General features: G+C 53.7%; 8 protein-coding genes across 9 annotated transcripts; 5 read left to right on the forward strand and 3 right to left on the reverse strand.

Annotated features, from left to right (window-relative positions):
- Positions 1–303: 303 nt before the first annotated feature.
- On the forward strand, positions 304–897 carry NCU01988 (hypothetical protein; the record flags this gene model as incomplete). Its single annotated transcript, XM_959760.1, has 2 exons — positions 304–589; positions 659–897. 2 exons carry the CDS (start codon positions 304–306, stop codon positions 895–897), a joined length of 525 nt encoding a protein of 174 aa, XP_964853.1.
- A 492-nt stretch (positions 898–1389) lies between these two features.
- Positions 1390–3120, reverse strand: NCU01987 (hypothetical protein; the record flags this gene model as incomplete). The annotated part of the gene is made up of 5 exons (XM_959759.3): positions 1390–1961; positions 2052–2226; positions 2410–2633; positions 2685–2784; positions 2989–3120. The coding sequence occupies 5 exons, from the start codon at positions 3118–3120 to the stop codon at positions 1390–1392; spliced, it is 1203 nt and encodes a 400-aa protein (XP_964852.3).
- Positions 3121–3211: 91 nt separating this feature from the next.
- NCU16341 (hypothetical protein) lies at positions 3212–5865 on the forward strand (the record flags this gene model as incomplete). Its single annotated transcript, XM_011395044.1, has 2 exons — positions 3212–5075; positions 5130–5865. 2 exons carry the CDS (start codon positions 3212–3214, stop codon positions 5288–5290), a joined length of 2025 nt encoding a protein of 674 aa, XP_011393346.1. The 3' UTR covers positions 5291–5865.
- A 984-nt stretch (positions 5866–6849) lies between these two features.
- Positions 6850–10273, forward strand: cys-11 (cysteine-11). The gene is made up of 7 exons (XM_959256.2): positions 6850–6874; positions 6927–6958; positions 7094–7745; positions 7986–8013; positions 8109–8291; positions 8522–8667; positions 8763–10273. The coding sequence occupies exons 3-7, from the start codon at positions 7577–7579 to the stop codon at positions 9956–9958; spliced, it is 1722 nt and encodes a 573-aa protein (XP_964349.1). The 5' UTR covers positions 6850–6874; positions 6927–6958; positions 7094–7576; the 3' UTR covers positions 9959–10273.
- A 1027-nt stretch (positions 10274–11300) lies between these two features.
- On the forward strand, positions 11301–15400 carry NCU01984 (hypothetical protein). Its single transcript, XM_959255.3, has one exon. The coding sequence runs from the start codon at positions 11881–11883 to the stop codon at positions 14902–14904; it is 3024 nt and encodes a 1007-aa protein (XP_964348.1). The 5' UTR covers positions 11301–11880; the 3' UTR covers positions 14905–15400.
- Positions 15372–17239, reverse strand: NCU01983. Of its 2 annotated transcripts, XM_011394619.1 has the most exons (3): positions 17055–17239; positions 16423–16849; positions 15372–16287 (listed from the first exon to the last, which is right to left on the reverse strand). In XM_011394619.1, exons 2-3 carry the CDS (start codon positions 16682–16684, stop codon positions 15623–15625), a joined length of 927 nt encoding a protein of 308 aa, XP_011392921.1. In that variant the 5' UTR covers positions 16685–16849; positions 17055–17239; the 3' UTR covers positions 15372–15622. The 2 variants fall into 2 exon arrangements, with proteins under 2 accessions (XP_011392921.1, XP_011392922.1); XM_011394620.1 differs by having other exon boundaries at positions 16423–17239.
- Positions 17240–17468: 229 nt separating this feature from the next.
- NCU01982 (hypothetical protein) lies at positions 17469–19558 on the forward strand. The gene is made up of 3 exons (XM_959253.3): positions 17469–18703; positions 18809–18864; positions 18926–19558. The coding sequence occupies exons 1-3, from the start codon at positions 17714–17716 to the stop codon at positions 19317–19319; spliced, it is 1440 nt and encodes a 479-aa protein (XP_964346.3). The 5' UTR covers positions 17469–17713; the 3' UTR covers positions 19320–19558.
- NCU01981 (translation factor sui1) lies at positions 19451–20901 on the reverse strand. Its single transcript, XM_959252.3, has 4 exons — positions 20591–20901; positions 20285–20362; positions 20118–20210; positions 19451–20043 (listed from the first exon to the last, which is right to left on the reverse strand). Exons 1-4 carry the CDS (start codon positions 20616–20618, stop codon positions 19889–19891), a joined length of 354 nt encoding a protein of 117 aa, XP_964345.2. The 5' UTR covers positions 20619–20901; the 3' UTR covers positions 19451–19888.
- Positions 20902–21518: the final 617 nt, after the last annotated feature.

Consider the following 21518-nt stretch of genomic DNA (forward strand, 5'->3'; position numbering starts at 1 on the left):
ACACAGGATCTCGTCCCAGTTCCGTCTTCTCAGTCGTTTTGCCATACGTTTTTACCAACATCGCCCGGCGAGATTATCCATTCATTCTTTTGAATTTCTAGCTTTATGCTGCTTTCGCTTCAAGCCATCCTCTTCCCTAGTCCTTTCCATTCACAGTATCCTTAGCCAAGACTATCAGGGGATCTTCTCTACATTTTGACATCACGCACCAAGTTCAGGACACTGCCTGGCTTCTAGTCGGTCACCATCGCCGTTGCATCATCCACCGGTCTAGCCGGAGGAAGCGAGAGTCGACCCCTAGATATGAAGGTCTCCAAAGCTGTTGCCGGCCTTGTGTCCGCAACCGTCCTCTTCGGCTCCGCCCCTGCAGTGTCGGCCGATGAGACGGGATTCTTGGATCGTTCGCATCGGGCCCTTGGCAAAGGTCATGCCAACAAGGCCTCTGGTCCTGATTACGACCTTTATGGCGGTTACACCCCCGAGGAGAAAGTTTACAGTTATCCGCCTTATGGGTACCACCCGCCTCCACCCCCACCATTTTCTTTGACAACGTCAGCATTTGATGAGCCAACTACTACAACCAGTCAAGGTAAGTCTTCAAGAAGAGCCAAGCAAGGCCAGGAAAGAACACTAACAGTCATCAGAATATGGATCTGAGACCTCGAGCTCGTCGACCTCAACAGGCTCCGAGACTTCAAAGACAGATGCGTACGGGTCAAGTGTTACCACTCGTCCCTCGACGCCACGCCCTGCTACGAGCTCATCGGGCTCAACGAGTTCCGTGAGCTCAGGTACTTCTCAGGCGAGCCTAACAGCTTCCGAGAGTGGGCTGTCTTCCGCCATGCCTACTGCTACATCTTCTGGGTTCATGAACAGTTCCTCATCCACGTCTCCTGAGTCTTCGTCTTCAGGTTACAGCTTCTCTGCACTATCGTCGTCTGGCTCGACTACATCAATATCAGGTACTGTTTCTGCATCGCCTACATTGAATTCCACGACTACCACACTAGCATTCTCCTCAACATCTGGCGCCGGGACAACCTCTTCAGGTTATAGTAGCCAGTCTTCTAGTACCTTTAATACAACAGCTTTACTCGATACCACGTCAGCAATGTCGACTACATCACCCAATTCAGCCTCAGAAACGGCGAACCCTACGTCAGGAGGTACCACATCATCGCCCTCACCTAGTCCAGTAATCTCCGTTAGCATCAGTGTAGGCCCTGAGAGCTCCTCTTTCTCCAAGCCAAGTAATGAAACAGCAACAATACCGCCTAGCACAGAATCAAGTAGTTCTACATCACTGGTCGCATCGGAACCCTTCCCGTTCACCAACTCTTCGAGTCCAGGTACCAGCTTCGGCCCCAGTGGGGGATCTTTAACTGGAACTTATACTCCTACGCCTGCGGCAATGTCTTCCTCGGCATCTGGTGGTTCAGGTCTCCCGAACTCTTCATCGAGCTTGTCCGGGATATCAGCTCCTTTCCCAATTTCAGCCAGTAGCACCTTGCCATCGGGCTCTAGCTCTCCGCCATTCCTGACAGCAAATTCAAGTTCGAGCTCACCACTATCCGGAACGTTACCACCGCCCTCCGGTACAGGTGCTTCTGTGACAACATCGTTGAGTTCGTACTCCCCGACCTCGAATTCCTCTAGCCTGCCCACTGGTGTATCAACCGATGGAACTACACTACCGAGCACCGGTTCCAATCTCACGAGCGCACCTAGCACTGGCTTCACGCCCCCTGTATCCGGGAGCATCTTACCATCAGGATCATCATCCGCCCCTTTTCCTGTCACAAACTTGTCTGCACCTCTTACAGGTCCAACTGGGTCAAGCACAACGGGATCAGTCACTTCCCAAGAGTCATCTCTTTCAGTACCGATTCCGATATCCAACTCATCTGAAATTATCCCCAGTTCCACAGGAGCCGGTTTGGGTTCAGGCTCTTCGATGTTGCCTGCATCATCAACTATCCCAGTTTCTTCCACTTATAACCTTTCATCTAGTTCGACTGTCCCCATTGGAACAGGTACCACCCCGTTAGTACCGGGGTCTGCAGGAACTGGAGGCCCAATCGGCTCGGCGCTGCCGACCTCTACTCCTGGCTTCCCATCGGTTCCTTTCCCACTCACAAACAGTACTGTGCCGTCTACCGGAACAAGCACCCTGTCACCAGGAGCAGTTTCTTCCGGTTCCACATCGCCTGTGTCAAGCTCAGTGCCCTTGGGCAATGTTACCACGTCAGCTTCTCTGAGCTCAACCTCTGGATACGGATCCAGTCTCTCTCTAACAGTCACCACTCCTTATCCTGCCGGAAATTCATCATCGCCAGATATCGGTACAGGAAGTGGGGTACCTACTATTCCCCTTTCTACACAACCCGGTGCGCCCAGCGTCCCATATACCTTGCCAAATAGCACAACCCTTGTGTCTGGATCCGGCGCAAGTACGGCTCCTCTGGGAACCGGACCGTCCGTGATAAGTGGTGCAACAACCTCAGCAGCAGGCCCCACGAGTGGCTCTACAGCTCCTGGTACTGGTGCTTCTGCTGTACCTCTGAGCTCAATGACACCGGGTAACTCATCAGGGCCATATCCCTTCCCAAACTCCACCATGACACTTCCTGGTGCTACAGGACCTTCAGCAACCGGCGGTGCTTCATCCCCGAGCACCGACTTACCTACAAGTGCCTTCTCGAGCAGTAATGCGCCTCTTGGTACTGGACCTTTGAGCGGCCTGCCATCTACCAGCAGTCCTGGAGCTTCAAATGTCCCATTCCCCTTAACTAACTCAACATCAGCCTTAACCAGCCCTACTGGTACAGGAACAAGCCCAATTAGTGAAGCACCAACCTCGGCAGCTTTGTCTGAAAGTTCAGTATCCAAGCCGAATCCTTATCCAAACACGACATTACCTACTCTTACTAGTGGGACAGGTACTATCCCTCAAATACCTGGTACTGGATCAACTAGCTCTATTCATACTGGAGGTCTCTCGTCTTCAGCACCGTTTCCTCTTTCAAACATGACAACGCCGTATCCAGTTACTGGCAATGGGTCGCCTACATCAGCAACTAGCTCGGGAATTTCAACTCCATTGTCAAGTGCATCTCCCATCTCATCTGTTCCATTCCCCTTCCCCAATGGAACATCGTTCAGTTCTGGAACTGCCACCGGGACACAACCAGTTGGGACAGGCTCATCAAGCATGCTGCCCAGTTTGGCTACCACCTCTACGCCCTACCCCTACCCAAATGGTACATCGCCAATTGGAACAGGTTCTTCCGGCCCAACAGTTGTATCGTCGGCTCTCAGCTTCTCGGCTCCGTACCCTTTTGGGAACTCGACTACACCCGCATCTGGCTCTACCGGCAACTCACCGCTTACAACTACAGGTTATGGGACCTCGGAGACAGCTCCAGCAGCGACACCTTCATCGTCATATCCTGCTGGTAATTCGAGCGTTTCGGCAGGCTCTACTGAAACAGGGGGCGACAGTGCTTCCTTCCCTTCAAGTACCCCTCTCTATCCCACGTCACAGTTTCCCACGAAAGGACCTCCTTTCCCAGCGGCAAACTCAACCTCACATGTCGGGTTTTCAAATCCTTCCATCGTACCTAGCGGTTCTGTTCCCGGGTCTGGTACTACGGCGCTTCCAACCGGCCCTGGGGTCATTACGAGCAATGCTCCATACCCGCTGACAAACTGGACATCCTCCCCGGGACCAACGGGAACTTCTGTGCCGAGTAGCGGATTTGGTACTGGTCTTTCATCGAGCATTGCCCCATACCCATTGCCCAATTCAACAACCGGGAGCAATCCTACAGCCGGTACTCCTACAATTCTGAGCTCTGGGACAGCAGCACCGAGTCAAGGAACCTCACAAAGCTTGACTTATGCTCCCTACCCGCTCACAAACGCAACCACCACAACCCCTTTGACGGGCTCTGGGGATTCAAGTACGACAAATCCTGTCCTGACGTCCCCTACCAGCGAGACTCCTTTCCCGCTATCAAACTCGACGGCGACACAAGGTCCAACTGGTAGCATTGGGACGTCGATTAGTCCTGTTGGGTCGTCCCTCTCGGGAGGAATCTTTACAAGCCAACTCGATACTGGTATCTCTGCCCCCTATCCCTTGACCAACAGTACTGTCCAACCAGCACCAACAGGAGTATCCCCAGGGGCTGGCTCGTTGACAGTTCCATTTTTCACAACGCCGGTCGGGTCCTCCTTTGGCGCACCTGGTAGCACTGCGACGTTCCCTCTCTCAAATGGAACCGGTAGTGTTCTCCCTTCTACTGCGCCTGTGACAGGGACGATTTCCAACTCTGGAACGGGTCTTATCCCTACTCCAACAGGCGGCATTTCGAACTCAGCTCCATACCCATTGTCCAACTCTACCAATTCCGGCGGACCTGCCGCCGCACCTACTGGCTCGTTCAGCGGCTCGGGGTCCCCAATCTTTACATCAAGACCCTACAGTTCAACCCCATATCCGGTGTCAAACATGAGCTTGTCTTCACATCCTACCGGTGGCCCAATTACGCCAACCATTCCGGGATCGGGTCCGTTTAGCATTGTCTCCACGGCTTCAGTATCATCTGGTTCTTCTTACTCGTCTGCTGAGACAACCTCAGCACCATATCCCATTACTAACTCCACTGCTCCTTCTTCGCCCACAGGCACGGCTGGAAGTAGCTCGTCGCCTCTCTTCACGCCGAGCAGCTCTTCTTCTTCGGGCCCATCTGCATCCTCTACAGGTTCAAGCAGTACAGCTTTGACCTCTGGTACCGTTACGCCACCTTATCCGACATCTAATGGCACTGCAACCGTCCCTTACGATACGACATGCACAGAAGAGTGGACGCCGCCTCCAGAGACAAGTCCATGTAATAGTACTGAGATTTCAGCCTGGCCAACATCAACACCTACGGGCAGTCCAGTATCCAGCTACTTCCCAACGATATCCTGTAACGAGACCACGTTCCTTACCTACTACTCTCCCGGTCCGACACTGCCAACTTTTTCGGGTGACCTGAGCTCAACATTAGTTCCAGAAACACAAAGTGGTATGAATTGGCTTTACACCCCTCCAAGAGATCTATTGCTAACAACGGACACAGAAACACAGTCACTATCTGCCATAACCACCAGTGGTTATGGAAGCTCCTCGAGCACTACGCGGAGGTACACCCCCCCGGCGTCGTCCCCTACTTATAACCCAATCGACTCCGGCATGGGCCCGCTGGACCACCATCATAACCACAGCATCGTACCATTGTAAGAGTCTTCCAAAAGAGCGTAATGGTGAAGCAGGACAGCTACAGTCGTACGGAGGCTGTGCGAAAAGCTAGCATTACACAGCTTGCTGCTTGTGGTCACATCTCTTGCGACTGCTGGGCAAAGAGAATTTGATAATTGAGAGTAGGTGCTTTGTTGGTGTAATTATATGGAGATATTCTGAAGCACATATTTCTGCACGTCTCTCTAATCTACTGCTTTCTTGCAACAGCTGCTCTAAGCAGGGCTTTATCATGTTCATTTTCTTTGTTGCGGAACGAAGGCGACGGGATTTAATCAAAAAGTTCGATCGCAATCAGACGAATGATAATAATACACTACGTACCTGGGAATTAACGACACCAGCTCTCGAACGACTTGCAATGAGGACTACCGCAAACGTTGCCCTGGTGACCGAGTGTTTATGGTCCATAGAAAGGGATAAAGCTGTTGCGTTGAACACTCCATGGTCCTAAAAGAACATGTTTGTTTTTTGTCTTTTGGTGGATATTCTGATAATACTATGGGGTGCATGATGAGATACATGCGAAGAATCAAGATCTGGAAGATTGAATCTGTCAATGGCAATACGTTGTCGTTTATGTGGGTGTCTGGTGTTGTTTTGTTATGTCTTTGTTGATGTTCAGTTTTGCCCCTATACATACATTCTATCGGTCTCCAACCGGGGTGGGGAAGGGGGTTCTGGGCAACAGCCCCAGGGGGGTCTTGCCCACTGCGCAACGCGGGGGTCCGAAAGCCGGAGACCCAGTTTCATACCTACTGTGTGGCTGTTGAAGAAAGGACGGACCTGGGATTGAATACGTAGTTCTACACTACAATTTTGAAATTTGTCAGTCCCTTTCCCTTCTTGTCTGCCGATTGACATCAAACTCTCCATCGCACTCACTGCCGTAGCGAGTGTTCCCATGCCGTCTGGCAAAAGACCAAACACGGTCGTCGTGAAGCACCATCACAAGTGGCAAGAAGGGTTAGTCGCACAAGCAATGGCTTGTCATTGGTGAGCAGGCCATGCCGACCCCCGAGCACGTCATCCGAGCTAAACCCAACATATGCAACATATTTTTTTTCACTCTCGACTGGATTGCCTTGTCTGACTCCGACGAATGCGGAGAGGACTCCGTTTTGGTTTTATGGAAACCGAGCATTTGTGCAGTTCGTCCCATCCGCCGTTAGGGCATTTCCGGGACCCGGAGGTTTAGTTGAGTTCAGGTAGAGGTAGCTGGTGTGTACTTACGTGATGCTGCTTCCTGCACCTTTTTGGAGAACTTCGAGAACCTTTAACAGAAACGACCGTTCACCAAATTTGTGTTAGTGATGACGGGACAAGTCGAACAAATAGGACACGCTTGCTATAATTAGGCATTGCTAAAGTCTTGCCATGGAGACGATTACAGGCGCCGCCACGATTTATCTCCGACTGGTGGGGTGAGGGGAGATATTCGAAAAACAGATGCGCTTTCACTTTGACTATTGCATATGTACACTGATGATGACCTCTTACACGACGTTGATGTCCCTGTTAGGTATTTCCCCCACAATCGACCCTCGTTCGACAAATGATTTACACGTATGTACACCAGATATATGTTTCACGACCATTCACTCACAGAGCCATAAAGCGACCGACACTATTGATAACTACTACGTTACGGTGGGTAAATCTACAGCCAGAGAGATTCTGTTCCTTGATCGTTGGGGGGGGGGGGGGGGGGGGGGGCAGACCTGAAATCTTGTCCCGCTGCATCCATGTGTTGATTTGTAACGCGCTGACTCCGGCTTCTCGGAGGCCCTCCGTCTGGGAATACGCTGGTCGGTGACGGTCATCCCTCTCGGGTTCACGGCCGAAAAGGTGTTTGTCTGAGGGATTGCATGTTCGAGGGACTAAATCCAGATCCGGACTATCTCTTTCTCCTCCTGAATCGCCGATTCCATCCGTTCCACGTTAACATCTGGACGGGATGTACTTGTATATACCCATCTTTTTGTCCACCCACCCCGGTCTCCGCTACCTTTCCTAGCGGCACCGGTCTCTGACTTACATATCATAAGACGGAACGACAATCCACTTTGGATCGTCAGTCCCCCAAGAGTCTATCCATCTTTCCTTTCTCTTTCCTCTTTTCCTCATTCCCAGCCCACCATCCTCTCCTCCTTCTCGTGAACGAACAGGTCCTCGTCACGCCGCCGCAACCTAACTTCTTGCGCCGAAGCCACGAAGTTTACGCGACGCATATCCCGTACATCAGTTCACCATATTTACATATCCGAGATGTCCAACCCACCCCACGGCGGCGTCCTCAAGGACCTGATCGCTCGCGATCTCCCTCGCCATGCTGAGCTCGAGGCTGAGGCTGAGACTCTTCCCGCTCTGCTCCTCTCCGAGCGTCAGCTTTGCGATCTTGAGTTGATCCTCAACGGTGGTTTCTCTCCTCTTGAAGGTATGCTTTCCTTGTCATCCTCGGAACCTGTCTTGGGGTTTACATTTCATTACCTCGTCCGTCCTTTGGTTCTGGATAGCGATGATGGTGGGGTTATGGACTTGGGAAGGGTGAACCCCGCCATGCTGGACCACCCATTGCGCTTTGCGTGTACTCTTGAACACGACAAAAGCGCTGGATATGACCATGGGAGATGATGTACAACTTGCTAACAACTCAATTCGTCTCGGCGAATAATAGGTTTTATGAACCAGGAAGACTACAATGAGTGCGTGTCTCTCTTTTTTTCAGTTGTTGCCCCTCCAGGGCGAGCCTTTGTCGGATGTGGAGCAGCCCACTAACACGAGACTTTACTCCAAATAGTGTCGTTAAGGAGAACCGCCTCGCTTCTGGCCTCCTCTTCTCCATGCCCATCACCCTCGATGTGTCCGAGGAAACCATCTCCGAACTCGGCCTGAAGGCGGGCGCCCGCATCACCTTGCGCGATTTCCGCGACGACCGCAACCTCGCCATCCTGACGGTGGATGATGTTTACAAGCCTGACAAGTACGTAACAAAGATATGAATTGCAGTGGGGTGAATTTCCACCACGAGGACATACCGGATGCGCGGGCACATTGTGCTCTTGGGCGACGTGGGATCAAAGAAATCTCTGGGATGAAATGCGTGCCAAGTGGTTGCGTCATTGCTTGGCGAATGGCCGATTTGTGATACTCTAGTCATCTGCGCGGGTGGAAGTGGGATAGAACAGAAGAGCTAACGTTGCGACATTTCAGGGCTCTTGAAGCCAAGGAGGTATTTGGAGGAGACGAGGAGCACCCCGCTGTCAAGTTCCTTTACGAGACTGCCAAGGAGTACTACGTGGGCGGCAAGCTTGAGGCTGTCAACAAGCTCCAGCACTACGACTTCGTCGACCTTAGATGTGAGCAGCCAAGTCCCCCTTCTTCTCGGCCTCTTCCTCTCCCTTTCACCCGCATTGCAATGTTGCGACTATACTGACGCGAGATGGGATAATAGACTCGCCCGCGGAGATCCGTACTCACTTTGACAAGCTCGGCTGGTCCCGAGTCGTTGCCTTCCAGACCCGTAACCCCATGCACCGCGCCCACAGAGAGTTGACCGTCCGCGCTGCCCGTTCGCACCATGCCAACGTTCTCATCCACCCCGTCGTCGGCTTGACCAAGCCCGGTGACATTGACCACTTTACCCGTGTGCGCGTCTACAAGGCTCTCCTTCCCAGATACCCCAACGGCATGGCCGTCCTTGGTCTTCTTCCCCTTGCCATGCGCATGGGCGGTCCCCGTGAGGCCATCTGGCACGCCATCATCCGCAAGAACCACGGTGCAACCCACTTCATCGTTGGCCGTGACCACGCCGGTCCCGGCAAGAACAGCAAGGGTGTCGACTTCTACGGCCCTTACGATGCGCAGTACGCCGTTGAGAAGTACCGTGACGAGCTCGGTATCGAGGTCGTTCCCTTCCAGATGATGACCTACCTTCCGGACAGCGACGAGTACGCCCCCGTGGACCAGATCCCTAAGGGCGTCCGCACTCTTAACATCTCTGGAACTGAGCTGCGCGCTCGCCTCCGCAGTGGCCGTGAGATTCCCGAGTGGTTTTCCTACCCCGAGGTTGTCAAGGTGCTGCGCGAGTCGCACCCTCCCCGCTCCCAGCAGGGCTTCACTGTTCTCTTTACCGGCTACCCTAACTCCGGCAAGGACCAGATTGCCCGTGCCCTGCAAGTAACACTCAACCAGCAGGGTGGTCGTTCCGTGTCCTTGTTCCTCGGCGAGAACATTCGCCACGAGCTGTCTTCCGAGCTGGGCTACAACCGCGAGGACCGCGACAAGAACATTGCTCGCATTGCCTTTGTTGCTTCTGAGCTGACCAGGTCCGGTGCCGCTGTCATCGCCGCTCCGATTGCCCCCTTCGAGAAGGCCCGCCAGAACGCCCGCGAATTGGTTGAGAAGTACGGCGATTTCTACCTCGTACACGTCGCCACCCCCCTCGAGTACTGCGAGAAGACCGACAAGAGAGGTATCTACGCCAAGGCCCGTGCCGGCGAGATCGAGAACTTCACCGGTGTTAATGACCCATATGAGACCCCTGCCAAGCCTGATCTTGTCGTTGACTGCGAGAAGCAATCCGTGCGCTCCATTGTCCATCAGATCATTCTCTTGTTGGAGAGCCAGGGTCTCCTCGATCGTTTCTAGACGGACTCTTCAGCAGTTGCATGGCTTTGAGTATGCCAAAAGACCATCAAGTGCTGACTGGTCAATGTGGCAACGGAATGATGAAACAAAAACAGGAAAGCTAAAATGGGGTAAAATCAAGACAAGGTGCGAAAAAAGGACACTCCAGGAATGAGGAACTGCTGGTTTCTAGCCCTAAAACGCCCTGCAGTATTGCGGCGTTGATGGGTGAAAGGGATGGATATGGAGATGACTCCAAGCGATTTGATGATCAAATAATCCAAGGTAGAACAGAACAAAATTGGGCTTCAAAGCCTTTTCTCTTTCTCGCGCACATCATCTTCCAGCATCTTCTTCGCGCGCCAGTCAGGTTTGCATTTGTGCAAGCTTTTACCTTTGCGAATCGATCCGTGTCAGGGACAGTGCAGCAAGCGAGCTACCTCGTGTCGTATTGATTTGACGGTCGTACGCATTTTTGCTGTTGATGGTGTGCCAAAGTGATTACGAGCCTGGCAAGAAAAGGGGGGGAGGACCCTTTAGTCTGGTTGGCGGCTGAATGTGCCAACCCCTCTCTACCATTCCGGTGGACTGGTGGCTTAAACATGGCAAGGCGCTTAGCATGCGGCAGACGCTGCATCCAGCGGGTACCGGCTTCAAGCCCGGTGTCGATGATTCCAAGAAACCTCCACTGATGGCACTGATGCCCGACCAGCTTTCGTGTTGTAATAAAATCTCGTTAGGATGTTGACTGTGCTTGCAAGGCTCGTGGAACCCTCCATACGTTGGTTGTTCATCTGGACGACAGTAGGCCGTATACCAAGGAGACATCATATATGGGATGGAAAGAAGAGCAGGGGAAACGCTCGGTCGTTGGAACACCCAACAACCTGAATTGTGGGATGAACGGCATTCTTGGTGGGTCATGCCCCGTGCTGCTGCTGGACCCTGTGGTGATTTGAGGTTGGACCTGGAAAACATGGAACCATTCGGCGTCGAGTTTTCGTTTTTTGGTTTATCTGGGAAGACTATGGTAGGTCCAAAGACCTTGGGCAGCCATCCCATGGCAATGGCGCATCACACAGTGAAAACAAGACGCTTGCTTAGAACCTTTTCTGGCATGTAGCCACGTAATAGCAACAGGCTCTTCCTAAACGAGCAGCTGGAGAGCAGAGAAATCCGACAATCAACACCACTTCGAGCCTATCCCCGGCGCTGCCCCTCCCCCAGAATCTACCTACCAAACCACACAGTGTGCAAACGACGGGAACTGGGGTCGACGACGTCGTCACATCAGTTTCCATCCCGGCAAGCCCAGGTATATCGCCAGCCCAGGCAGGGGCGCTGCTCAGATTTCTTGGATACCTCCAGAACTTCAGTGAAAGTAAGCACAATCAAAGAAGCCCGAGCTTTGAACATTTGAGCGATCCAACTACATTCAACCTACTACCGCCTGCAAGCCCGTCAGCTTTACTCGCACGCATTCCACTGCAAGCCTTTGCCGCCTAATGACACACTCCTTACAATCATAGCAATATCTGATCCAGCTAGAGCAGCCAAACCGCCATCCTACCTTGACCCGACCCGCAGTCACCATCGTCTGCTCCCCGACCAAAACACACTGTGACAGCGTCTTCTCGCCTACCGCCCGCGCATCAGGTCTCCCAGTCACCGCGTTGCGCTGTCCTGTCTTTGGTTTTGTGCTGTTGCGTATTACACCGCGTCCTTCGTCAGACCCGACAGAGGAATACGGAGCGCACTGCAACACCGCCCTCGACCTTTGTGGTTCGAGGCCAACGCCCACCAGGACCCCCCGACATTCGCCTGTCTGCGCGGCCACCCTCTCAAACAGCCCACCCACCCAACCGTTATTTGCTGCCGGAAGCTACAGCAGCTGCGTCCCGTCACTATTAGGGCGGGTTGCTTAAACCCTGCTATGCTTCACCATGCCGTCTTCTAAAGATCAGGATGTCGACTTCGACAACAACAGCCGCGTTCGTGAGGATCGACTACCACACCGATCCAGAAGTGATCTTCGGAGAGACAAGGACCGTGACCGAGATCGAGACCGCGACCGCGACCGCGACCGCGAAAGAGAACGGGACCGTGATCGAACCATCACTGACCGGAACAGAGAACGCAAGAAGGAGAACAAGGATAAGGACAGGGAGAGGGATAGGGACAGAGACAGAGACAGAGACAGAGAGAGGGACAGAGACAAGGACAGGGAGAGAGACAGGGACCGAGACCGAGACAGGGAACGGGACAAAGATCGCGACTACGACAGGGAACCGTCCCTCCTTCGAGAAAAGCGGTCATCCAGGACTCCTAGGTTGTTGAAAACCACAGACAGCGATACCAATTCCCGTTCATCCCGCCAGTCAGTATCCTATCGCCGCCATCGGCCAAAAGATATGGACAGAGAAGAGTCCTCGATCCTGTCAGGGGCCACGAGCTCCATGACCGATATAGTTCCGGAGCTTGCCCGGAGCATTGACCGGCCAAACATACCGTATCCTACCTTCAGCAAAGTCCACAGCAAAGACCTCATATACAGCAAAGAGGATATCTCTTCTACCCGTACGGATCCGCTCACTCCTGATGGCACCGACCTCGGCAACAGCGATAAGAGGCGGTCAAAGTCCGTGGACTCTCGTTCGGCACCACGGAAGTCTTCCTCCCTTCGGAAGGAATCACGAAAGGAAAAGGAGGATCGGCCGCCCAGCCCACCGGAAACAGACCTTTCGGACTCTAGAAGGAGGAGATCCGGAACTCCAGTGTCTTTGAAGGAAGGTGACCAAACTCCAGAACGATCGGATTCCAAGAGTTCAAATCGGATGTCGAGATCACGATCTGACGCAAGATCAAAGCTCTCCAAAGTTTCCAGTGTGTCCAGCGAAGCTACAGAGACACAGTCCCAGACGTTTACTTCCCAATCCAGGCACTCACCCGAAACCACCCCGACAGAGAACACCGATGCTTCAACAGACCTATCGACAGTCAAGGGGTCTACGATGGAGTCAATGGCGGACACGGTTCAAATCAGACGACCACCGCCGATCGAGGTCGATTCGTCACCCGAGTCCGCACCAGACTCGTCACCAAAGACGCCCACGCAAACGCCACAGTTCCCGCCTCCCGCTGTATCCCAGGAACAGAAGCAGGCGCGGTTTGACGCTCCCTCTGACTTCACTGCTGCCTCCGAGGCTGTGACAGACACGACCGCTCAGCGAGCACCACCACCGCCGCCACCACCACCACCTCCTCCTCCTCCTCTTAGTATTAATCTTCAGGAAGCAACCCGGGTTGACTACCTCCTGCAGAACGGAGGCTTGCCGCAAACTGTTCCAAAGACGTTCCTTGCCGTGTTGCCGCGCCAAAATGGCAACAGGCCATCGAACCCGCCTCTGCAGGGTGCTGAGACACTATTTGCACCCTTTTTCAACCTGTTGAACCAATACAAGACTGTACTACAAAATCATGGGTCTATTGCGGTTGCCACTGGTCATCGGACCGTAGCCCGCCGTCTTTTAGATCGACTGGAAAACGTCTTCTCCCGCGATCTTTGCCCCGATGGCTGCCCGTGCATTATTTGCCAGCACTCGGACGAGACACATAGAGGTCTAGGCTGGGGAGAAGTGCTCGAGAGGGTCAGCGGCCGGGTTGATCTGCCGCAGTGGCCGCCTTTTGATCTCGCGTCACTGGGAAGCAAGGCCCAAGAGGATCTGGCAGAACTTCCTCCGAGACCGACGTCTCCTATCAACATGGATCCTGACATTGCCGAAGAGTTTAGGGAACATTATCTGCGTCAAACGAAGCGCGTCAGGGCAGCCGTTGACAGGTGGATGCAAACATGCGAGAAAGCCCCTGCCCCGTTGCCCCAAGAGGTAGACGACGAGACGCTAACCTTTGCCATCCTCACTAACCTGAACCCCGATGACCGGCCCTTTTTCAATGCTCTGCTATCAGGGTCGCGGGATCTCCACCCAGCCACAAGGGCACCGACTCCTTCCCCTTTACGCAAGCCTCGAAATGATTTTGTGGTCAAGACGGGTCTATCTCTGCAGAGATTGTACCGCCTATCGCAGGCCCCGCGCGATGCCGAGACAGCCATGTATCTTGTCAAGAACCCTGGCATGCATGATCTTCTCTACACTATCTCTGACATCAACAATTCCGAGTGGGAAATCCTGATATCAGGTCGCTTTGACGGATTTCTCTGGTCGGGAGCAGATGATGATGGATACGAACGAGACACTCCCTTCTCCCGGGGACCGACCCCAGCCACCGGGATGGGAGAGAGGGGATTTACATCTCCTCGTATACTGAGCCCAGGTATCCGCAACTCAAGAACCAACACTCCCTACAGCCCCGGTATGGGAGGCGGTCCTATGTCCTCCACTCCTTTTTCCCGCGGCCCAACACCCGCCTCATTCGTCAGCGGGACAACGAACAACTCATCTTATCCCTCTCGAGGAGCAGTGAGCCACGACGAGGAAACAGAGATTCAGGTCGTGGGCGAGCTGGAGCGTGAAATTTTCAACGGCATGGAAGCGCTCGAAGATGCATTTGAGAAGCTTCACGAGCAAGCCATGGGAGTCAGGGATGCGTTGAGGAGAAGGGGTGCAGCGCTGGCCATGAGCCTGCAGCAGAAGAGGGGACTTGGGTACAGAGGGATTGACGTGTTGCCTTTGAGCGGGAGCAGTGGAGCTTATGACCGGCCTGCTTGGGCCGACGAGGAGAGGATGATGGACGGACTGAGTGCCGGTGGCGAAAGATACGGCGCTGGCGGGCCCGGTCAAGGCGGTTATTATGATGATACCCAGAGCGAGTGGGGGTTGCAGGATGATATCAGCGAACTAGCACCGGATGATTCGGCTAGCCAGATCAGCAGCAACCGGATGCGAAGGCCGAAAAGGAGACGGGAGAGGGCAACGCCGGCGCCAATTGAGGAGGAAGACGAGGCATGAGTGATTTCATAGTTTTTATTTGGGTTCACACGAGGCGGAGTAATGGATTGTTTTATGGAGAACGGAATAATAACATCGCATGATCTTCTTCTTCCTTTTATTCTTCTTCCCTTTTTTTTTTCTCTTTCTTTCTTTTCTTCTTTTTTTTCCCTCCCTCCCCAACGGCAATGGAACGGAATGACATGACCCAGCATGAGGACCGTTTTCTTTTCGACTTTGAAAGCAGTCGCCGAGCAAGGGGACGAGTAGGAAATTGATGGTATGTCTGATGGAAAGTAACTGAGGCCGAGTGAAGTTGTTGGTTGTCAAACCCGTAATGGGATTGCTTGGGGTTGTCTTCGTATTGATCTCACTTTATGCGGTTCATCACAATCTGTTCTTTGTGTATACGGAGGACCATCAACGTATACCCATTTGCACTTTTCAAGGATTGAATGCTAAAGCATAATGAAACTTACCATTGGCCCTGTCATGGCTGCTTCAAGCATGATATCTGGTCCCAACGTCTTTAGCTCGGAGGACCGCTGCTGTCTTGTTCATGTAAGCCGCCCGCTAGATTTTGGTGCCCGTTGGACTTTAGAAGCTTAATGTACATTTTGGTTTTCTCTAGACCGTTGTGTAATCGTACAACTGTAGGCTGTCCCTACTCATCACTACACAGTAACCGACACCGAACGCCTCTCACAATATGAAACTCTCCAGGGTATGTCTTCTCTAACTAGCTCGACCCGGCACCCGCCTCAGCCAGCAGCTTGACCGTCTCCTGCTCCCGCTCCCACTTCTCTGGCGTCATGGGCTGAACGGTAGAGATAATTTTCCACGCATTTTGCGTTGCCCACGTCTCGTTGCTGATCATGGTTCCGATCACCACGTTCTCGACCAGATCCAGCTCCTTCTCACTACCGGGCACGACCCTACCCCTCTCGTGCTCGACCACGCGCTGACGGCTGGCAATGGACACGGTGACCTGCCACAACAGCTTATCCTTGGTTCCCTGCAGAGGGAAGATCTTGTGGGAGACGATGCGCGGCTCCTTGTTGTAGCGCACTAGCTCCCATGTGCAGGTGCGGCCCTTGGGCCTCTGCTCGATGTTAACCGCCAACGGCACGTACAAGTACGAGTCGACAATCTTCTCTAGCATTTCCGCGTCGCCCGAGGCGATGGCCTCGTTCATCTGTCGGTGCAGGGCCTTGGTCTGTGCGATCAAAGGCGCCTTCTTGAGCGAAAGTAGCGGCTTCTGTCTCCAGCCAGGCATGGACGAGAACCGATATTGTCTGGCCAGTAAAAAGTCCAACGACTTGACACGGATGATGCCCCAGAGGTAGGACATGAGCGGCTTGAACTGTTTCGGGAAGCGTGACAAGGGAGGAATGACAAAGGTTTCTAATTCATGGGTTTATCCATCACCTCCGCGTGGGAGATGACGTGTGGCATTCGTTAGTTTCCTGCATTACTTTGGTCTTTCTGCCTGTTGTTGTATGGGGACGCATCAGGATCTTGAATGGAGGAAATAAATACCTGGGAGAACAAAGGTGGGCGCCTTGGAAGGGTCCAGCTTAGCCCTCTCTAAACTCGGCGCCGGTTGCTTGCCGGTTTGCCTCACGGCATTGCCGGTATGCTTGCGAATAGCCGCTTGAGTTCTTCTGTTGGCGGCTGCCCTGTTCTCTGAAGTAGAGAAGAGAGCCCGACCCACGGCCATGACTGGCGAGGTTGTCGTCGTCGTCGTCGCCAGCGAGCCTGGCAAGCGGGCGCGCAAGCCCAGCTTTGTTACCGCCAGCATCGCGAAAGCTATTTGTTTCCCTCACAGCCGACCTTGGCTCGTCGCAACCCTGTCCTTCGGTATGGTTCGAGGTATGGTGTATGTATACCCACGCAACAACTAACTTTCCGTGTGCCGTCAAGCCGTAGAATATGCTTTGCGCTGGGGGCCGCTGCTGTCGTTCGTCTGTAACGGGGTGTACCAGTGGTCAGTTCCGGCCGGTCGGTGATGGGGGGGTGGGCGGCGGCTCGGAGGACGGCCGGGAGGAGCGGAGCTCGAAGCTGGACTCAGAGAACGAGTTGAGCTTCGGATTCCCTGGCTGTTCGGCAGCTTGTTACGCGCGACGGACCTGGCAAGCGCTGGGAAAATGGAAACCACCAACAAAACGTACCTACAGCCTCCACAACTCACGGCGGTCGAGGTACCTATAGACGTGCCGTGCGGACGGGGTCGAACGGGGTCGGGGCCGCTCAAAATTTCCCACGACGGATCTCGGTTCGACGGGCCGTTATTGGAGAATTGAGACACTGGCCCCCCCTCCCCTCCCCCCCTTCCCCAAAAAAGCGTTGCACGCCCGCTGCCCGCTGCGAACCGTCCACCACCCCGCCCTGCCGCTCTCCAAGAAGTTCTTCAATTGCGCTGACCAATGGTTGTCCCTCATCTAATCGGCGGCCTCCGCCAGGGAGACCCCAGCACGACACCGTTGAAAGGGTCTAGGCCTGAAGGGTTGCGGACGGAAGAGCTGCCATGAGGAGGAGGAGCTGCTAATTGCCATGCTTACGTCGATTAATGACCTCAGGGATCGCCCGCTTCCCGTCGTGGTGTACACTGTGAAAGCCACTTAGTTTGTATCCTGTTCGGCTTCGACACAGTTCCGCACGACAGTTACTTTGCGTGAGTTAAACAAATCGAGTGTCCCGCCGAACCAACAGACCAGGTTTTCGACTCCTATTCCAAGCCGTTTGCGCGCCAGTCCTCGAACCCCCGAGTCCCGAAAAGCAGACAGCCCAGGTCCTTAGTTTCGCTGTATGGGCAGTCGAGAATATCTTCATGCGCAACCGAGCAAAGTCGTCCGCACAGCAGCGGGGAGCGACTCATAACTCCAGCAACTTCGATCCCACGGCCGCCGACTTCAAGAGCAGAAGCACCGACAGCGTCAACACATACACACAAGCGGCCGCCACGGCGCCAGCGACGCCGAGCGGCAATGGGCTTGTCCGCCGTCTGCCTCAGTCCCAACAACAACAACAACATCAAATACCAGGGGCGCCGCCGCCTCCTCCTCCTCCTCCGCCGCCGCCGCCGCCGCCGCCCTACCATCTCCTCGACCATCACCATCCTAACACCATCGAAGCCAACAGCGTTAATGTTCACAGCGCCAACAATGTCCCCAATACAACAACACCCAAACCAACAGCAGCAACGTCCACGGCGATGGGAGCAGCGACACCGATGACCGATATAAATCACAACAGTAATAAACCTCCGAATAATACCGCCCCAGCAACAAACAAGACCATGACAGCCCACTCGTCACTCCTACAACCCCGCGTCGCCGTCGCCCTCGGCGTGCCCAAGAAGTGGCACTTCTTCCTCTGGCTCTGTCGCCAATCCTCCACCTTTCCTGCCATCTGGTGGGGTCTTCCGAGCGCGCTCCGGCTGCTGGCCATGCTTCACCTGATTATCTTCGGCGGCAGTCCAACGACATGGCAACATATTTTCGCTCGGGTAGTCGCAGCAGGTGTGGGTAGGAGTGGTGGTGGTGGTGGTGCAACATCAACAGGAGCAGGCGGAGGAGGAGACATGATGGGCTGCGCGAGTGGTATCGGTAGTGACGGTGGTGCCATGATGATGGGGAGTCCGGATTTCTTGTCGTCTGGTGCTGGTGCTGGTGCTGGTGCTACCAGGAGTAGTACTACATCTGGGGGAAACGCCAACGAGAACTATAACTACAGTCCGGTAGCTTCTGCGACAGGTTTTGCCGACCTCTCGTTTGAGGCGAGGCTGCGGTTGACGGAAACGTTGCTGGCTATCGTATGGGTAAGTAGTTCATGAGCTAGCATAGGCTTGAACCGACTGATCACTACGTCAAATTAGACCAGGAGTTCAAACAGCCCACTAATCATGTTTCTTCCTCAAACCTAGTGTGGCGCATCAGCCTACCTTTCCTTCTTCTTCACAGATAGCCTTATGTCGCGATGGTAAGCACATACCTCCTCTCCCCAAACCTCAGGCCACCCCCGTAACTAACTCCTCTACCAGGCTCGTAAACTACACTCCCCAAGCGACCATCGTCCGGCTCCTGACCATAACGACACTGAACGCCTACCTGACGTCGCAAATCCTCTACCTGACGGCCGGCTCGCAAGACCCCCGACTGCTCTTGCCGGCATGGGTAGGCATCTCGGCAATGCTGACGCTCTTATATCATATCACACAGCGGAAGATCAACATCCGAAAGGAGACGAGCGTGTCGATCCGGGCTTTTTCGGTGGCCAGCTTCATCAGCATGGTGGCGTTGCTGGCGCAGGTGCATTCGAACCGGACCGACTATCCACAAATCCCCTTGTGGACCTTGGTCACCAAGGCTTGGCAGGAGGTAGTGAAAATTGCTTTCAAGATCATGGATTACGGGACTGTTGCTAGGGACTACTAGAGCGCTCCCGGCAGGATATGGATAGCGTTGCTGGATGGTTGGGGTTACTGCTTAGATTTTGGAATACTTGGGATATACAGTCAAAGGCACAGTAGCAAGCATTGTACCGGAGTTTGGAGTCAGGATTTCGTTAAAAAGGCACAAAAAACCTCCATCACTTCATGGTATCAAATGACGATGCAAGAATATAGAAACAGATCATACACAGTAAAAGAGGTATCATGAAGTATTATTTGAAGTGGTATAAGACCGCAAGCGCTGCGACATGTCATGATGACGCGCAGGCCGTGTGTAGTCTTGCATTTCATTCAGTTGAGCACTTCCAGCGTATGACGACCCGAATAAAAGATCCGCCTCGCTAAGTATAGGTCCTCCAACTGCCATCAGTCTACCAACCATAGCAAAATAAAGCCGGTTAACCATCCTGGGGTATCATGTCTATGCGCCATAAGAGGGCCCGTAGGCGAAATGCGTCGCTTGACGATGTGACGTCAGCGACCCGTGCCACATGGGCGGCTCCCTGACCCGCGTATCTGTCGGCGGTGTCGGCGCGACGAGCATGTGAGGCTTTAGAAACCGTGGACCTTGATGGTCTTCGCATCGAGACCGAGGCCCTCGTCCTTGTTGGTAAGGAAATCCTTGATCTTGGCGCGCTGATCGCCCTGAAGCTGGATCACGTCGCCCATCTTGGAGTCCTCATCGCCAATGATGGTGCCATTGCAGGCTTCGGGCAAAGTTAGTGACGACCCAACATTTACGGAAATAGACATAGGAAGGGGGAGGGCATCAAGCACGTACCAAATTCCTTCTTGACGACCTTCAGGATCTTCTTGGCATCGAACTTCTTGGGAATACCCTGGACGGTAGTCAAGGTCTTGCGTCCATTACGCTCTAGTAGGTAGTGTCAGCATGTGGCGTGAGGGCGACACGTGTTATTGGAGATGTCGGTGGGGGGTGACACATACGCTGAATACGAATATGGATGTACTCCTGGGTTTGTTTGGTCTGTCCGGAGTCCTCCTCGTCGGCTTCGGCGAAGGGGTCTTAAAGTATATCGCGTTAGTATAGCTCGCCTTCGGATGCGACACAAAGGGGGGGATAGATTCGAGTCGCGGTGTGGAGGGTCGGGGGTTCCACATCGACCATGGCAGACATGACGTGGAGCATCACATCACTGTGCTGCGGTCGCGCCGTCTGGTGGCCGATGCAGAGAGGGGAGAAAGCGAGTGGGCGATACGGGGTACGACTAGGTACGGTTAGATGCGACGTACCGTAGGTCTTAAGATTTTCGATTGACATAAACTCGAAGTTCGCGGGGTACCTGGGGAAAGGGTTCTGTTGATGGGCGGGGATGCAGCGACCGACGACTGTGGTAGTGTCTCGCTGAGAGGTGTTGGTAGGTTGAGAGGTTGTTGGGAGCTTGTCTGGAAGTTGCTTGGTCAAAAAAGTGCCAGGGCAGGCTACTTTTAAATGATAGATGGGTGCGGGCGGTGAATGGATGCTGGAGTTTGTTGATGGAGAAACGTGGAATTGAAAGAGAGAGATGGAAAGGGAAGAGGTTGAGGGGAAGAGATAGTGGAAATAGTGGGGCGTCCGTCTCGGGGCCCTCCCTCCACTAGGTCAAAGCTCAGGCAACCAGGCATCAATTATTGTCCGCTGGCTAAGGCGGGCCACGAGAGCCCGGTCAGGTCGGGTACCACATGAGAGGTAGCGTAGTATCAATCAAGTGGGCATCAGGCCGTGATCTCTGTTAACCAATACATGGAGCAGCTGACCCCCTGCATGTGGCACTGCATGTTGTTGTTACCCAGTTCTATGGACTTTACGTTTGCACACTGCTTCCGGTTACACTGGCTTGCCTGCACATCCTAGACGGCAAGGCCTGCCATTTACAGTGCCAGTATGGCTTCGCGTCAGGTACGATTGATAGTGGTAGGTAGGCTGGGTGTATGGTACATGCCAAGTCACCCCACCTCGGCCACGAGCATCGCGTCACACGAGACTACCTACCTGATAAACCTCGATCTGGTGCAGGTTCGGTGACGGGTTGGTCATGTTGTGCAACGATGATTGTAGCGACATCCGGGCAACTGGCGCTATGACTTCAACCATAAATTACTTCCAAGCGGCCAACACGCTGTTTCCGGCTTTTCCAAAACTTATCAATCAGCCAACCTGTTCGCGGCTGTCATTGTTGAG

This window comes from Neurospora crassa, linkage group I (assembly GCF_000182925.2).
Source record: "Neurospora crassa OR74A linkage group I, whole genome shotgun sequence".
NCBI classification, from domain to species: Eukaryota; Fungi; Ascomycota; class Sordariomycetes; order Sordariales; family Sordariaceae; genus Neurospora; species Neurospora crassa.